The sequence below is a fragment of the Siphateles boraxobius genome, unplaced genomic scaffold (assembly GCF_051911475.1).
Source record: "Siphateles boraxobius isolate OS27281-9 unplaced genomic scaffold, OSU_SipBor_1 11, whole genome shotgun sequence".
In the NCBI taxonomy this organism is placed as follows: Eukaryota; Metazoa; Chordata; class Actinopteri; order Cypriniformes; family Leuciscidae; genus Siphateles; species Siphateles boraxobius.
The window spans coordinates 9,919,914-9,936,440 of NW_027508711.1; the positions used below are offsets into that span (position 1 = coordinate 9,919,914).

At 36.2% G+C, this 16,527-nt stretch overlaps 1 protein-coding gene across 10 annotated transcripts in view; it reads left to right on the forward strand.

Annotated features, from left to right (window-relative positions):
- amot (angiomotin) overlaps positions 1-16,527 on the forward strand; it is a 36,171-nt gene that overhangs the window by 3,162 nt on the left and 16,482 nt on the right. For 2 of the 10 annotated variants that reach the window (XM_077195797.1, XM_077195815.1), the window contains 3 exons: positions 14,915-15,049; positions 15,445-15,512; positions 15,773-15,833. In XM_077195797.1, coding sequence (XP_077051912.1) covers positions 14,915-15,049; positions 15,445-15,512; positions 15,773-15,833 — 264 coding nt within the window. Of the gene's footprint in view, positions 1-12,243; positions 12,957-14,914; positions 15,050-15,444; positions 15,513-15,772; positions 15,834-16,527 lie in introns of those variants that run through there. The other 8 variants (XM_077195845.1, XM_077195860.1, XM_077195805.1 and 5 more) reach the window with 6 other exon arrangements.

Consider the following 16,527-nt stretch of genomic DNA (forward strand, 5'->3'; position numbering starts at 1 on the left):
AGGCAAATTTTTGCCACACAGATTCACAATAGCTGTCAGCCTCATTTACTTTTATCATTGCTCTTACTTCTATTGTAATTAATGTTAAGTAGTGAATTAGGCTGCACAGGATCATTAGAGGTCCTGCTGACGGATGTCACCCCACTCCTCTGAGGAATGCCGCCCAGGGCAGAGGGGGAGCAGGACACAGATATGCACACTACATAGGGCAGGAATGCAGTCATGTGTTATTGGAAATCAAAGCAAGAGGCCAAGTTATGAGGAATGCTTGGGCTTTATTAGGTGAAACTAATTGCCTTTTACTACTTAACCATTACTAGCAGGAGTGGAAACCCTTCCTCATAATGCTTTCATTAAGTGCTTTGCATTTAAGTGCTCCCTCTGAATATTGGGAGATAACCAAAATGGTTACTGAGGTAGCGATGGACGACATTCCAAGAAATGTCCGACACACTTCGAGAACGAACCCACAGCTTTATCAGTTGGACGCTCAGCATTCGGATGGTCTCCTCTCTCTTCCTTTTATCAGTGCTTTCCGGTGCTGTTAGTTGTAGAGGTAGTGAAGGATTGCCAGAAAAGTGCCTAGCGGCACTGACTCACAGTGCAGGAATGTCAGCTCTTTGGTTTTCCCTCCTCTCTCCATCTCTTTCCATCCCTCACTTCCTTTGCCCCCTGCCACCCTCCTCTCTTTTTTTTATGAGGGGCCAGAGTTCTGCTTGCTGACTCAGCCTTCAATTCACCCTGCCTTTTCCACTGAGCTTTTGGGAGTCCAAAAGGCTGCGGTTCTTCTTGAAGTTTTATAATTAGGTTGTGTCCAGCTGAGAACACCTCATCCCCCGATCCCCTCCAGGGAAACGGCCGTGTCCATATAACACAAAAACACCCTTTCAAAGACATTGGTAAAGGGATATGGCGCTTACTAACCAAGGAATGTTGATGAAACTGATAATGAAAAGTTCACAGCAGATATCATTGGTTAGTTGAGTCTGTGCTGAACCTTTAAAGGGATAGTTCACCCAAAAAGGACAATTCTGTCATCATTTACTCACCCAAGTTTGTTACAAACAGGAATGAATTTCTTCTGTTGAACACAAAAGAAGATATTTTGAAGAATGTCGGTAACCAAACAGTTGATGAGCCCCATTGACTTCCATAGTATGAAAAAAAAATGGGCCCATCAACTGTTTGGTTACCGACATTCTTTAAATTTTGTGTTCAGAAGAAGAAAGAAATTCATACAGGTTTGGAAAAACATGAGGGTGAGTAAATAAATTATGACAGAATTGTCTTTTTGGGGTAACTATCCCAAAAGAAAATGAACTGAGAAAACAATGACTACTAGATCAAACAAGCCTCTTCTGTGTATTTTGTATTTGTAATATTTTGTAATATGTCTTTGTTTATAAAAATTTCGGTTCAAAATGACTTTAAAAAAAATAACAGCATCATAAGAAGACGGGTTGAACTAGAGATTGAATCCATTTCACATTTCCAAATGACAAATGTAGATCTATGTTTTGAATAAGTAAATACACATATAACTCAACTTAAAATTGCCTAATTAAAAAAAAATATCGATTATCAAAATAGCTCTTGCCCTAGTGCTAACTATCAAAGTATATCTCAGACAGTGTCTTGTGTAACCCAATGCCCCAGCATGATGTGTACCTGCACCTCAGGGAATTGAAGTCAGACACCCCTGTGGTGGAATGTGTCACTATTTTTCAGACACAATCACATGGGCGAGGTAGTACAGTGTCTCACCATTCACTCATCTTCGGTCTGTTAATTGCTCAAGCTGGATGTGTCACTCAAAATTTCAGAATTTGGGGCATGTCACCACAAACCAGACAGTGATTTGACTCCAGATGGTCAAATTGGGTATATAATGCTTTCTGTTCTAAAACCTCTCTTGGTTTTTTTTTCGATAAAATAGTAGTAACACTTTACAATAAGGTTCCATTTGTTAATTTTTTTTTTTTTTTTTTTACAAATTAATTTATCCAACAATTAAAAGTACTTCTAGAGCATTTTATAATCTTAGCTATAATGTTAATTTCAGCATTTATTAAAATCAAAAATTGTATCTATTGTTTTTTAATGGACCTGAACTAACATGTAATGAACTAACAATGTTGTTTTTTTATTATTTAACAAAGATTAATAAATACTGTTACAAATGTATTGCTTTTTGTTATTAATGCTTTAATGTTTTTATTAGCCAATGGGATCTTATTGTAAAGTGTTACCAAAATCACTTGACCATTTGGTTGACTGAAGATTTACCTTGCCAAAAGCATTTCATTAGGGGTGTTGCATTAGTGGTACACACACATATGTGGTGGTATACACATATTTATTTATATAAATATAATTTTTGAAACATGACCAGGTCACATTTCCATTTTTTGAGATTTATCAAATTAAAAGGTAAAAATCTAATTGAATGTGTTCTTTTATGCTGCTGTTGTCTCTGGAAAAATCATTTTGAATCTTCCTGTTTATTAACAAAGACATAGATATTCAAATTGTGCAGACATTGGATATATTTGACCAAGATCTTGCCGCTTACATCCCCCACATCTGTTGTACATGACCGTAACTCTGTTAATTGTCACTTCGGTCATAAATTTCAGATTTTATAGATGTAATTTTTTTCCTCTGACAAAATGGGGGGGGGGGTACGGGGGGGGGGGGGGGACTATGCCTTTTTTCCTCTACTAAGGGAAAGAAATGGTGCAGAGCTTCAGTGGCAAAGATGAAGCATCTCCAGCACATGCTTTTCATTAAGGCTTTGGATGGAAGAGTGGGTGGGGGTTGAGAGGGAATCGAGGGGAGCAGCGCTGTTTCCAAATACTTGGGCCTGTATCAGAGACTTGTGGGGGGAAAAACCACATTATAGAGACCTTGTTGCAGTTGGAGTATGGAGGAAGAGAAGAAATAGAGGGAATTATTCTGTGACTCATGTTGGATTTTTCTGCCATAATGGCACACAGGTTTGCAGGGCCTCTGTTGCAACTCTTTCTATTTCTTTTACTTTTTGACTAAATATAAAGTGACCTTTAGGATAACAGGATTTGTTCAGCCCCTCTAAAAACTCAGTGGTCATTAAATGCTGATCTCTGATGATAAATGAAACATTGATAAATATCTTTTTTGGAGGCTAATGGAGAGTAAGACTATGTAGGAGTGTGCGATATGCATCGTCTATGATTATATTGTAATTGTTGTTTTAACGATTTGCAATCGGACATTGAGTATGTCCCTCCCTCACTTTGCAAAAACCTAATAAAACACACCTTGATATTGCATACACTGCGTGTGATGCAGCTTTTACAGTTTAGGTCAGACTACTACACATGCGCACTTAGAAATCACACATTCACTGCATGATTTACTCTATTAAAATGCTGTAAAAATGCCCCTGTATGAGTATTTGTCTTTTAGGCTATACAGTTTTATATCATATGATCAGATATAGTTAAGCAATCACACAAATAGTGCCATTTTCCCCCCAAATATCAGCATAATTGCAAATGCGATATTGATTTTATACAACTGTTTAATCAGTGATGGACAGTAACAAAGTATTTTTTTACTTTCTTACAGTACTACAGCACTTAAGTGCATTTTTCAAGTCTTTGTACTTTACTGGAGTACTTCGCTACATTCTAAAGCATAATATCGTAATTTTTACTCCACTACAATTCCTAAAAAACATCCCGTTCCTCGTACCTTTGAATTGAAGAAATTTTAGGATTGGTTATTATTAATGAAAATCATATTTAGGTCGTGACTGTCAGTTGTTTGGGAACAAAATCTGCTGTAAAAGGTCGAGCTGTTTAAGGCAGCTCACTGTAATGCTTGAATGCGGACATTTTCACATAATCATCTCAATGGGGTAGGCTTTAATTAAAAAAAAAAAAACCCTAAACATAACATTAAAATAATGCAAATTAATGCACATGCACTTTCCCCGTTGCCGTAGCAGATCAAATTATATAAATCTAGTATGTTTGCATAGTGTTCTTAAAATTATATGCATTTACTTACGTGATGTCTGTTTTTATATTCTTTGTCAACACAAAATTTGTTTTTCCTTATTTCTAAATACTAAGCTATATTCCCTCCCCTCCCCCCATTTGTTTGAAAACATGACATAGCCTATCGGTAACATAAACTGATATTTTAATATATTTAGGCCCGGTTTCACAGACAGGGCTTAGAGTAAGCCAGGATTTGACCTTAGTTCAATTAGGGCATTTCAGTAGCTTTTATAAACGTGCCTTCGAAAAAACACATTACTGGTGTACATGACATATTTTAAGACATGCCAGTGCAAGTTGCTTTCAGTTAAAATTAAAATTTTGGCCGATAAATCTAAAACCAAATTTTTATGTAATGCCTCATTACAAAAACAAAAGTCAACATAAAAAGCCATTGTCCAAAGCACACAATTATAATGTTCTCATTATAATTTTATGTAGCATATATGACAGACTTGCATGTTGCAGTTAACTATATTTTCCTTTTTGAAGTGATTCCAATCATATTTCAAGCAATTCAAAAACATTATGTAGAACAGTGTGCATCTCAAGTGTCTTAGCTGAAGGAAATTATCCATTATATATCGGCTGTGTATCTATATCTTTTCGGGCCGCTAACGGTATTATTTAAAATGAATATTTATCGTCTGGTACCAATATGGTGGCCGATATATCGTGCATCCCTACTTTTACCCAAGTACTTGATTTGAGGGAGTTTAATAAACAATTAAGTGACTTACATTTTAGACACAATATTGCCAGTCATAAATAGAGCCTGTTTTGCTCTATTTCATCAATGAAAATATTTCCAAACAAAGCCACAACTGTTTTGCGTTTCTGAGCAACTCACAGCGGTGTTTCGTTACTGAACCAATCAGTCCATTTGAACGAAACGGTTAAATTAATGACTCAATGATTCTCTCATTAACAGTGACTTGTAGGTGGCGGTTTTAGTTTTATATTTAAAGTATCTTTTCAATTTTAAAATAATTTCCTATTAGTGATCGACCGATGTATCGGTTTACCGATATTTTTCCCGATATTTAAGCATTTTCCCATAATCGGGAATCGGTTTTGTAATATCGGATTTGCCGATAAACGGCGCCATCTTGTGGCCGTTTTGAGAATTCCGCCATTGCAGCCCGCGTCTGAGGAGATCAGTCAATAACAACTCTGTGCACAGGTAAAGTATATGTTCTACTTGCTTTGCTTTAATTATTTAACATAACAGACATGCAGAAATGAGATTTGAGACATAAATGCCTGATATAGTTTATTTATGCAGCTTGGTTCTAAAAAATTGAGACGAACTCATTGAGCCACGTAGCGTAATCCGTCATGTCCTGCCCCAATAAAGACGTAACTTTACACTAATTAAATAAAACAGACATGAATGAGTGCATGGTGAAAATAAAAGCGCTGAATTTAATTCTCTATCTGTTGTATTTGCTCACCATTAGTCTCGAAAAAAAAGTTCGTTCATATTGCTGAGCATTCACTGGGTTGATGATCAGAAATGCTCGAGCACGGCCACTGAATGAAATTTTTGACAAGATTATCTTGTTTAAACACCCTAGATTATATTATCATTTACTATATAGCAATTATTTCGCTAATACACATCTAAATATACCGCTTTGTGGAAATTAATTATTTATTATCTGCACGCGCGATCGCGGTTGAGTAACGTATAGCCTAATGTTATAGTTATGTGTAAATGCATAGATAAACAGCACTTTGTCATAAAGCATTTCATGATCTAGACCGACAAAAATATTAATAATAATTAATAACATACTAGTTGGAAAATGCAATGATGTATATGCTGTTTTGTTTGTTACTTTCCTGATGTTATAGGCTATTCCAGCTAATATTATGCAGTGAATTAATATTACCCAGTGAATTATTCCTCACTCTTAGTTTAAACCTATTAAACGGCACATAAACCTTCTAAAACTGATTAAAATGAATTACATTTCTGCAAAGGTGATATGACTCCCCTGTCAATTATTTTTTCCATATGAAAACATTATGCTTTTAACATTTATTTTGCCTATTGTTAACATTGTTGCTGCTGATGCTTATAAATGATATGTATAATTTAGATATAAATTATATAATGTAATAATATAAATGTTTTTATTGTAATTTGATTAGTTTACCATTTATGAAAACAATTAAACATAGCCAAATATGTTAGAATAGTTTTTGTGCTTTATTATTTACCTCATCAAAGCTTTTATTTTTAAACAAAGACACTTAGTAACAGTGCACTTTAATTTTTGGACTCAGACTGCTCTATTTATTTGTGTATAAATATAAAGGTTTTTTTTGTATGCAAGGAGGGAGTGATTGTGATAAATAAAATGGTTTGTTCAGTTCATTTGTGTTGTAATAATTGTGCCAAAAACAGAAGTATAACAGTAAATAAATATCGGTTCTGCATATCGGTTATCGGGCACATACACATGCAAATAATCTGTATCGGTTATAAAAAATCAATATCGGTCGATCACTATTTCCTATATCATCAAACATCAAAACATACATTTGTAACTGCAGGTTAAATGATTTGTCACCTCTGAGCTGCATTAAGCAGTCTGTGTAAATACACCTAAATACCACTTCAGATGCAGCTTCTGTGTTTCCTCTGCATTGCAAAGTCAGATTTAGTTGATACTGATTTCATTTGAGTGGTAACAAAAGGTAAGGCAAAAATCCATATAAAATGGTAAAAATCTATTAAAACTTTTATATCTGTCACTGCTTCGAACTAACGACCGCGCAGAATATGAAGAATAACAAAAACTTTAGGCTTCAACTGTCCACGGCAGTCCTAAACCTGCCAAAGTACCAGCACAATAAAAAAATCTGATCGTCGTTATCAACAAAATGCCTAAAAAATTTTTTATTTTTTTTTGTTGTTGTCTATCGCATTCAAAAAAAGCGATTCCTAGATTCACCCATGGTACTGTATGATCAGTATATTGATCTATAGTGGTTTCACATGGTACTCAATGATTCTTCAGAGAATGCCTTGACAATACAACTTGGTATTGCCAAGCAACCATGTCCAAATAAGTGAGTATTTTGGAGGTGTATTCTGTCCTAAAACAGTCAAATCCACTGTGTGCACTGAAGTGTTGTGGCCCTGAGTGCTGTCCTCTGGTTTCTCTCAGCGCTGACTTCCCATCAGGCCTCTCACTTGTTTAAAAGAACGTAATCCCTTGAAATGAATCACGGTTGAATTCCAAGAAAGTAGCTCAATTGTGGGAAGTGAATTAATGCCGCAAAGACATATTGCGACGAACATGGAAATGGCGGTAGAGAGAAGGAGCAGATGTGTCAGAGCTTCTTGGCCTACTTCTTTTCCAGTCCTGCAGTGTGAGAATCTCTCCGAGCTGGGAGTAATGGACACAGGGGGAGGCTGAGCTTTACGCTTTCTCCACGGCTGCAGCGCCAGACCTTTCCAGAATGGAATGCTGCGTTTCCTGCTCAGTTCCTGCCATGTGTTTCTCAATTCCCCCTTCTGCCTTAATCTCTCTGTCTGCATGTGTCTTTGTTCTCGGACTGTGCCTTTGTCACCGTCTTATCCACTCATTGGATGCGTGCTGGAAGACTAATTACATTTGTGTGCGACAGTGCGAGAATAGTTTATGGTTTGGGGTGCACGTCGTCTTTTTCCCAAAAGTCTGTGTCTTTGAGTTTTGAGACGTCTCTATGTGTCTAGTGTAGTCCTAAACGTTGACAAAATTACTTTTAGCAGATCTTTGCATATAAAATGTACTGTTTTCTTTACCAGAAAACCAAAGCAAAATGATTTGACTCATGTTGCACTACCCAGATTTTTGTCCAATCATATTACCTCTGGAATTAAATGGTGCCTCCCCCTTAATACCACCTGGAACTGACTAACAATAGCATATTTAGTGGTTTTATATAAGCAAATTAGTGTTTAATAACTAGCATTAAAAAACAGCCTAATTGCTGTTAAAAAGATTTAAAAAAAATATATATATATAATTATATAAGATAACATAATAAAAAACATCGAAAGAAAACGGCACTCAAATTCACAGAGACTTTAAGGCGAATAAACCCATATACTTTTTTATCTTCTGCCTTTATGCTGTTCTTGTGGCCTCATCATCATCATCATCAACAAACATCATCAACATCTCTCTTTAAACACACACAAACTTTCTTATTTATTAGCTCCTCCTTCACCAATAACAATATTGTCAGTGTTATCATGTCCTACATAAAGCATAAAAGAATTCTTAACATGGACGAGCTCTCTGGAGTTCATTAAACCCCTGGAAACCTTCCACTAATGCTCCCCTGTTATGTAAACAGTGCCTGCGAAAGTTGGGGGTGGCGTTTTGAACTATCCGAGGGCTGCTCGCTCTGCCTTAACACACGGTTTCTAAGGTCACCCTCCTGATTTTTCCCGCTTTAATGTTTTAAGGTTTACGTTTAGGAGGTTGTCGTGGTGAAACTCTAGCCCTTGTGGAATGCTGCCCGACCACTTGTCAGCATTAGACAGTTTACCGTTGTTGCCAACGGCAATATTCATCTGAGGTCAGGAAGGAAGACAAGAAAACGCAATGGAAAATCCTGCTTCCTTTTGTCACAGTTCTCTGAAAAGTGGAACCAAATGGTAAAGTTCTTGCCTATAGTAACATGCGTGTATGGGTCAATCACATGACGCTAATTTTTTTGTCCAAATCTATTCATTTATTTAAAAATGTTACGATGCAATGCACTCAGTAACTTGAATATACCTTCAATTATGACAATTATTTTAATTTATGTATTGCTTTGGTCGGCATAAGTCAAAAATGTCAGGGTGATAAAATTCTCCTCCTGAATTCAAGAAAAATAATTTTTTTTTAAGTAGTTTGCTATAATCCTCTTTTATTAATTCTTAGAAAAATGTTTTAAAAAAAACTGCTTTTCTAACATTTTAGTATTTTATGATGTATGACCAACATGGTCAAAAAACCAAACCAAAACATAAAACATGAAAAGTTACATCATAAAGAGAACCCTCGTGGCATAAATCTTTTAAAATATCAGTTAATTTGACTTTTTATGACAGGAAAACTATACTAAATCATAAAATATTATTTATGAATTAAAAATTTGTAATTTGTAAAATTGTCTTTCACCTTGAAAAAAAAAAAAAATATATATATATATATATATATATATATATATATATATATATATATATATATATATATATATATATATATATGTGTGTGTGTGTACACTGACACATTTTAAGGTGTAAAGGAAAATATGACATTACTTGATGGTCACACCACATGACATTTTTAGCGTCATTCCAGACTGTTTTTAAGAACTGGACATGCTAATTTGTCATATACCCATGATCTGTTTATTGTTGCATTAGCTAAGAATATCACAACACAACTACATATTGTTCTCTTAAGACTTCTATACATATCCGTTTGGTGATTAATTCTATTGTGTCAGCTTCTGCTCTTTATGACTAAAAACACTGGAAATGTAAAAGGAGAAGTGTGATGAAAGATTAGATGTGATGTGATTAGTCACCCTATACACCAAACAGAAATAGTTTCTGAGTTTATCAAGCATGTCCTAATGTAATGTTCAAGAAACCATTTGGGGGCAACTCTTCAATCCCTTAATGTTATAAGTTAAGCATTAACATCAATCCTAGATCAGATATGAACCTGGACATCAGTCAGCACTGTACCGAGAACCTCCTGGAGTGTCTCAATGAGGGCAGGAATGAACTGTACTGTCAGAGGCTGTTTGATAGTGTGCCAGCATCGGACCTGTACTCAAAGATACCCTGGGCCACATTCCTGATGTATTACCCCGAGTAAACACTGTCTGCGTGGGGGCCCTGGGAATCTTGTGCACGAAATGTAAATATTTAGATAATGTTAGCATCCATTCAAAATGTTCCAGACCATCAGAAACCAGGTTACAGGAATACATCCATTTTGAATTATCTGATCTTTCTAAGAATAGCTAGAACTGAATTTTAAACATACTCTATGTAACTTTTGGCGGTTAAAAACAAAACTGCATGCATTTTACGGAAGAACATAGTTTTGGTTTTGCTCCGGCTCTGCATGTCTGTGCGGATTATTATGGTTATCCTATTGCTAATAAAACATTCACTACTAGGCTTAAAAGAAATAAGCAGTTTAGATGGAAAGGATCACAAGCTGATTAACTGAAGACATTAATAGTTTTTAACAGACATGGTTCTTATAAAATAAATTCCAGCACAGCGCCACAACAACCATAATGAAATGACCCTTCACAATAGATAATGCTTTACAATTAAATCTGTTAGAGAGCTAAATATGCCAATTTATCTGTTCAATAAAATACTTAACTGACCTGTTGAATAATAAAAACGCCATCTCCACTTCGCTTTTACAACATTTCAAATCCCTCAGTTCTCGTCATCTCAGAAAAGCCAAGCCAATGTTGATTCTTGTTTTATTACAAGTTCAGTCACGCTATCTTTTTGTCAGCAGACTCTCTTCTGTTCTGTGTTCTTTTTTAAACCGGTGATTCCTCGGAGGTTCAAGATTTAGCTGCTCTATGGCTTTCCATAGTGAATCAGGGTAAGACAAAAAGTTTTGGAAGGATTGATGATCTATTGACTCTTTGTTTACATTTACTTAATTTCAACCAAAATAGTTACATAGTGTACCTGTAAAATCTGAAATTTTGAGATGGTCTATATTCATGAACTTCAGAACTTTTCTCATTATATAACTATTAACCAAATAACTTATTGTCAATGAAGCGAGATTGTATTAACTGAGAATGTTTGCTCAACTTTATTGGCACACTAGAGGGGATATTTTTATATGAATTACATGTGTACTGAACCCTGCCATGGGTCATTTATTTCTTTATAAAAAAACTAATTCCAGAAGATAAAGCCTTTTTATTAATTGCACTCTTTCTGATAGCTTGACAGCAAGTTGTTGCCCAGTACCTATGTTGCTCTTGGCTCTGTTTAATGGCTCTTGAAAAAGACACGGGCGGCAGCAGTTAGGAATATGAGGAAGGAATAACCGCTGGCTGTGTTACGACAAGCCAGGTGTTTCAGTTTCTTATCAGAGAACTTGTGGTTTGCCACCTGTTTCTACGTTACTCAACTGTTCGCAACAGGTGCATTCTTTGCTCAAGTTGGCCTGACATTCAGGGATTTGTCTGTTGACAACATGTTAGGGTTATTGATGGGTCACGATGGTCAATTAATCAACTAGTCCTCCAACAACCAACTTGTCCGGGGGTTTTCTTTGGCCTTTGGATGGACAAGGGCCCCCTAAAATGATGAACCCTTTTTGCGACCCCCTTCTTAAAATGTGTGTGTGTATAATATATATATATATATATAAAAAAAAAATTCTTTTTTTTTTTTCTTTCATGTATAAAGACCCATTTATGCTGTGTAAGAAAAATACTGTGTGATATTACATAGACGACATCTTGTTTCCTAAATTGCTGCTCCTATAATTGGCTTTTATGTTCATGTAGCTCCAACAGTAGAGTGTGACACTAGCAACGTCAAGGGTTCGATTCCCAGGGAATGCATGAACTGGCAGACAGCAGGTTTACACTTCAGTACATGATCAATGCATAAATATAATGAAATGTAGATGTTGCATTGTCACTAACACTCTGTCCTGCAGTCTTGAATACCTTGAGTCCAATTAAATGTGGTGACTACCCTGGGGAAGTTTTGTTCGCTCCAAGTTGCTTATTTCACGTCAACATCTCTACAAATTAAACATATTTGGATTATTGTAGCATACAGAAATTGAAATGTAATCGGTGCAATTTCTCAGCACACTAAGAGCAATCAGAACCCCTTTGTGAAAATCGGAAATTTTGAAATGGAGAAAAGTAATTTTTACAAACATTCCAACTAACTCATCACTCATTCATAATTGTTTCTGAAATCAATAAACTGGATCAAATAGAGATTGATCACATTTGAGGTTTCGAACAAGCATCATACAAAAGTGATCTTACTCAGATTTTAGATATGTATCGCACACCCAATCTTAAATAATTAGATCATTTTGATGTAAGTTGGAGTGTTAACAGCAGCAGGCAGGTTTGAAGGTGTGTAGATAACTAGCAGTGATCCAGCCCACCTATCCTTACAGCCACACCTGATGGAATGCATTAGCTGGTTCAGTGTACAAGCTTACTGCAGTAATGTCCTTGAGCGTGTGAACAAAGGAGTGCGACTCGAGACTAATGTTTAGGATGGTCAACTGTTAAAGAGAGTTCAGTGGAGTTTTCTCACACAAGACGTCTTTGGTGGAAAGGAGTATCTGTGAGTTGAATTTGTGTTGGCTTTATTTTTCAGCTTTTTAATGGTTTTCAGTGAATTGTCGTGTTGTGATTGCACTGTAAAAAGGATGCTAAGTTCTTAAAGTTAAAATTCAACTAAAACGATAATGTTTGAACTTTGTTTAAAGTTATCGACCGGTTAACAAAAAAGGCATTTGCTGTATGCACATAGTAAATTTGAAGGGAATGTGTTCATGAAGTTAATAGGGTAGATAAACATTCTCCCAGGTTTGTAGTTCTGGGAATCATGTTTGACATGCTCCATACATTGCTCAGTACTTAAACTGTAACATTGTGTCACTGACACGACCATGGCAGGACTCCATGAGGTCAGAACCTTTGGAAACTTTTGTTGGGAGACCTATCTGTGGACTTTTAACCATGTCAGATTCCAGGAATTCACTTCAGGGCACTCTGGCCGTGGAATAAACTGTTTATCTGAAACAGTCAAGGAACTTGAAGTTCGAGCATCAGCAGGAGTGTGAGGGGAGGAGGCTTCTGTAGCCTATTTCTGTTTTTGCCAAGGTATTAGAGAGGGGTCTGGTTTATTGTATGATTCAGACTATGTTAGCTATGTTAAGTTTTGTGTGCGTGATTGTAATGAGTCTTCTCTTAAATTGTGTTGTCTGAAAGAGTGTTTTTCTAGGTTTTGAAACTCACAAAACCTGTCAAGAACATGTCCAGGTCATATTTTACTCCGACCTGGACATGTTCTAATAAAAATTATATTTTTCTTAAAGCCTATTTTATTAACTTTTTTTGCATCCACACAATTATCTTTACTGTAATGCAAAAACAAACAAAATCAACATAATCTATATTCCATCAACATGCTTTACAGTGCATGTGAAATCCAAACAGTGAACCCAAACCTGCAGTCATTAAAGGGATAGTTCACCCAAAAATGAAAATTCTGTCAGTAATTACTCACCCTCATGTTGTTCCAACCCCGTAAGACCTTCGTTCATCTTCGGAACACGAATTAAGATATTTTTGATGAAATCTGAGAGCTGGATCACTCCTCCATAGGCTTCTAAGGGATTGAAACTTGCCAGCCCTGAAGTTATTAAAGATGTCGTTAAAATAGTCCAAGTGACTACAGTGGCTCAATCTTAAGTTTATCAAGCGACGAGAATACTTTTTGTACGCAAAAACAAACAAAAATAACGACTTTATTTCAACTATTCATTTCCTTCTTGTTTGGCCTCTAGTCAGTTAACGTAGTGTGTTAGCGTAGAGCTACGTCACACATAGGCTCACTATTGGCCGACGCTGGTCATGTGTGTGATGTGTGTGACGTACAACAACAGAAGAACTGCGCTATATCACTAGTGAACTGACTTGAGGCCCACAGAGAAGGAAACGAATAGTTGAAATAAAGTTGTTATTTATTTATTTTTTGCGCACAAAAAGTATTCTCGTCGTTTGATAAACTTAAGATTGAGTCACTGTAGTCACTTGGACTATTTTAACGATATCTTTGATAACTTTTTGGGGCTGGCAAGTGTCAATCCCTTAAGAAGCCTATGGAGGAGTGATCCAGCTCTCAGATTTAATCAAAAATATCTTAATTCGTGTTCCGAAGATGAACGAAGGTCTTAAGGGGTTGGAACAACATGAGGGTGAGTAAATACTGACAGAATTTTCCTTTTTGGGTGAACTATCCCTTTAAATAACAAAACAATGTATTAAAAATCCTATTTCATCACATACATAAACACGTTAAATTTGACATCCCAAGAAAATATGATTATTTCAATTAAGTAATCATGTCAATGAAGTATGTTTAACTGCTGTAATCCCATATAAAATACAGAAATGAGAAACTCACAAGTAAAACATCCTGAATTACAGTAATGAGAATTTTAATGTATGTGTCACAATAAAAATAAATCTTAATCACCTTAAAAAGCTTTCAGGGTAAAATGTGTCACTGACCTGTTTTCATTAGATTTGCATATATGGAAAGAATATATCTTAAATAATTTTAAAGACTTTTGTCAGTCTTTAAAGCATAAAAATTTTACAGACCACATTGAGTGTTATGGCATTTTATGGGCATAAATGTAGCTTATGCCAGTCATTTAAAGCTATGCACATCCCTACATCCTGTTTGGATTGAACCACTACCCCATGTTATCTCTACCAACTGATCTGGAACCAGCCTCACTCCCTTAAACAATTTTATATCTGTCAGAATTTCTGTCCAGTAGCTAAGCATGGTATCACCTAACTACACATCTGCAGTATGGTCCCCAATGACTGTGAGAAGGTAAAACAAAAAACACGAGGCCATTTCTTTTTTGGTTCTGTCTCAATCAGGAAATGAACATACCGTGAGGTATATACCTCACATCCCCTATCCTTCACATGAAAAATATTTCTTTCTACAACCCCCCAAAAAAAGCCTTTGAAAAAAAAAGTGTCTGTCTTTGGACCCCACCCCCATTGTTCTAACTCGCCAGAGTGCCTTCCTGTTCTAGAGTGGCTTGGCATTCGGGACCTCGCGGACCGGCTGTGTGTTTTGGAGCAACTTGAGGAGCTTCTTCAGAACAGTGACCCTAGTGAATGTCAGCACGATGAACAGCCAGTAGTGACACACGACAGCAGCCGCACAGGTAGGTGACCTGGTCAAATATACAGTAGAGTAATGGAGACGTAAAAAAGTTTACACAGTGACCCGGAGAACACCAGAGGAGCCTAGATGGGTGGGGTGGACATCCGTGGGACAAAAGAAACCACTAGAAGTTATGGGTTAGTTCATTTCGACTCCGTCCTACTCTGAGATTCAAAATGTAGAACCTGTTTGGATACAGTTTTTATCACTGAAAAAATTCTTTGCTATATTTTATGCTTAAAATTATTAATAAAAGCAGTTTTTTTAGTAAAGGTGTTTAAAGTACTAGATCCAAAGGTATGCCCGACAAAGTTTCTCTAACCACACTGGACAAAGGTTGTGTAAACACAAGTAACATAAAACTGCTGACAAATATCTTTTTGGGACAATTTTCAGCTTTTCAAATATATGAAGTGCCACTTATTCATCGACAGAAATCAGCCATCATTTCATTCATCTTAACCGTGAGTTTTTTTTTGTGACCTCGCCATTTCATTTTCTCATCCTGCTTTTGTTTGTGGCCATCTCTTTCATTGACTCTGAGGAGCAAAGGATTGGAGAATGACAGGATGTGGAAGTTAAATTATGGGGGGGTCATTATGAAATGTATTTTTCTTCTTTCACTCTTTCTCCCACTTTCTCTGGCTTTCCAAATTGGAAAGCAGTTGTACACCGATTCCTCTGTTTCTGACTCACTTTACATTTATTTATTTATTCACCACAGATGTTTCGGAAAAAAGCCTCATCCTCCTTGAGAATGCGGGGAATATCAGAAAGCAATAGACGTAATAAGTTCCCCTTCATTTCTTTTTTAGATGGTGCATTAACCACTAAACTACAAACTCTGTTCAATGCCAGTAGTGGCAACCATTCTGGATAAACACCATTAAGAAAAACAGAATATATATAAATTATTGTAACCTTTCATTTTGCAGTAGTAATGTAGTTGTAGAGGTGTACTACACATTACACTCCACATTGGCTCTAATATTCTGGAATGGTTTCCACATAATGGCTTTGTATGCGTTAACTGCTCACTTGTTGTTTTAAATTGCTCTGTGTGATTTCTAAGTATCTACTATCTACAGCTCAAGCCGACAGTAGGGAGATTGGGGTTTAAGCTTTGAAGATGTGTAAGCTTTGGATAATTAGATGACTCAACTGCAATGCATGTTAAAGGAATGGATCTGTTGTACAGTAATGTGGTATATACTGTATATGGTAACATTGGTAACATGATTTGCATCATGGGTGGACTTCAACACCTTGACCCTGGGCTCTTCCTGATCTTTATAGTGCAGAACAATAAAAAATGTATTAATCCTCAATTAACAAGTGATTAGTAGTGAATGAAGATCATCAGAGAGCTTCCATTGACACATTTAAAGTGAAACAGGTGTCATAATTTAGCAGTAATAACCTTAAAGACTATGGTGCCCAGCTGTCAATGTGTAAAGAGTTTGGGACAGTTGGGGTCTG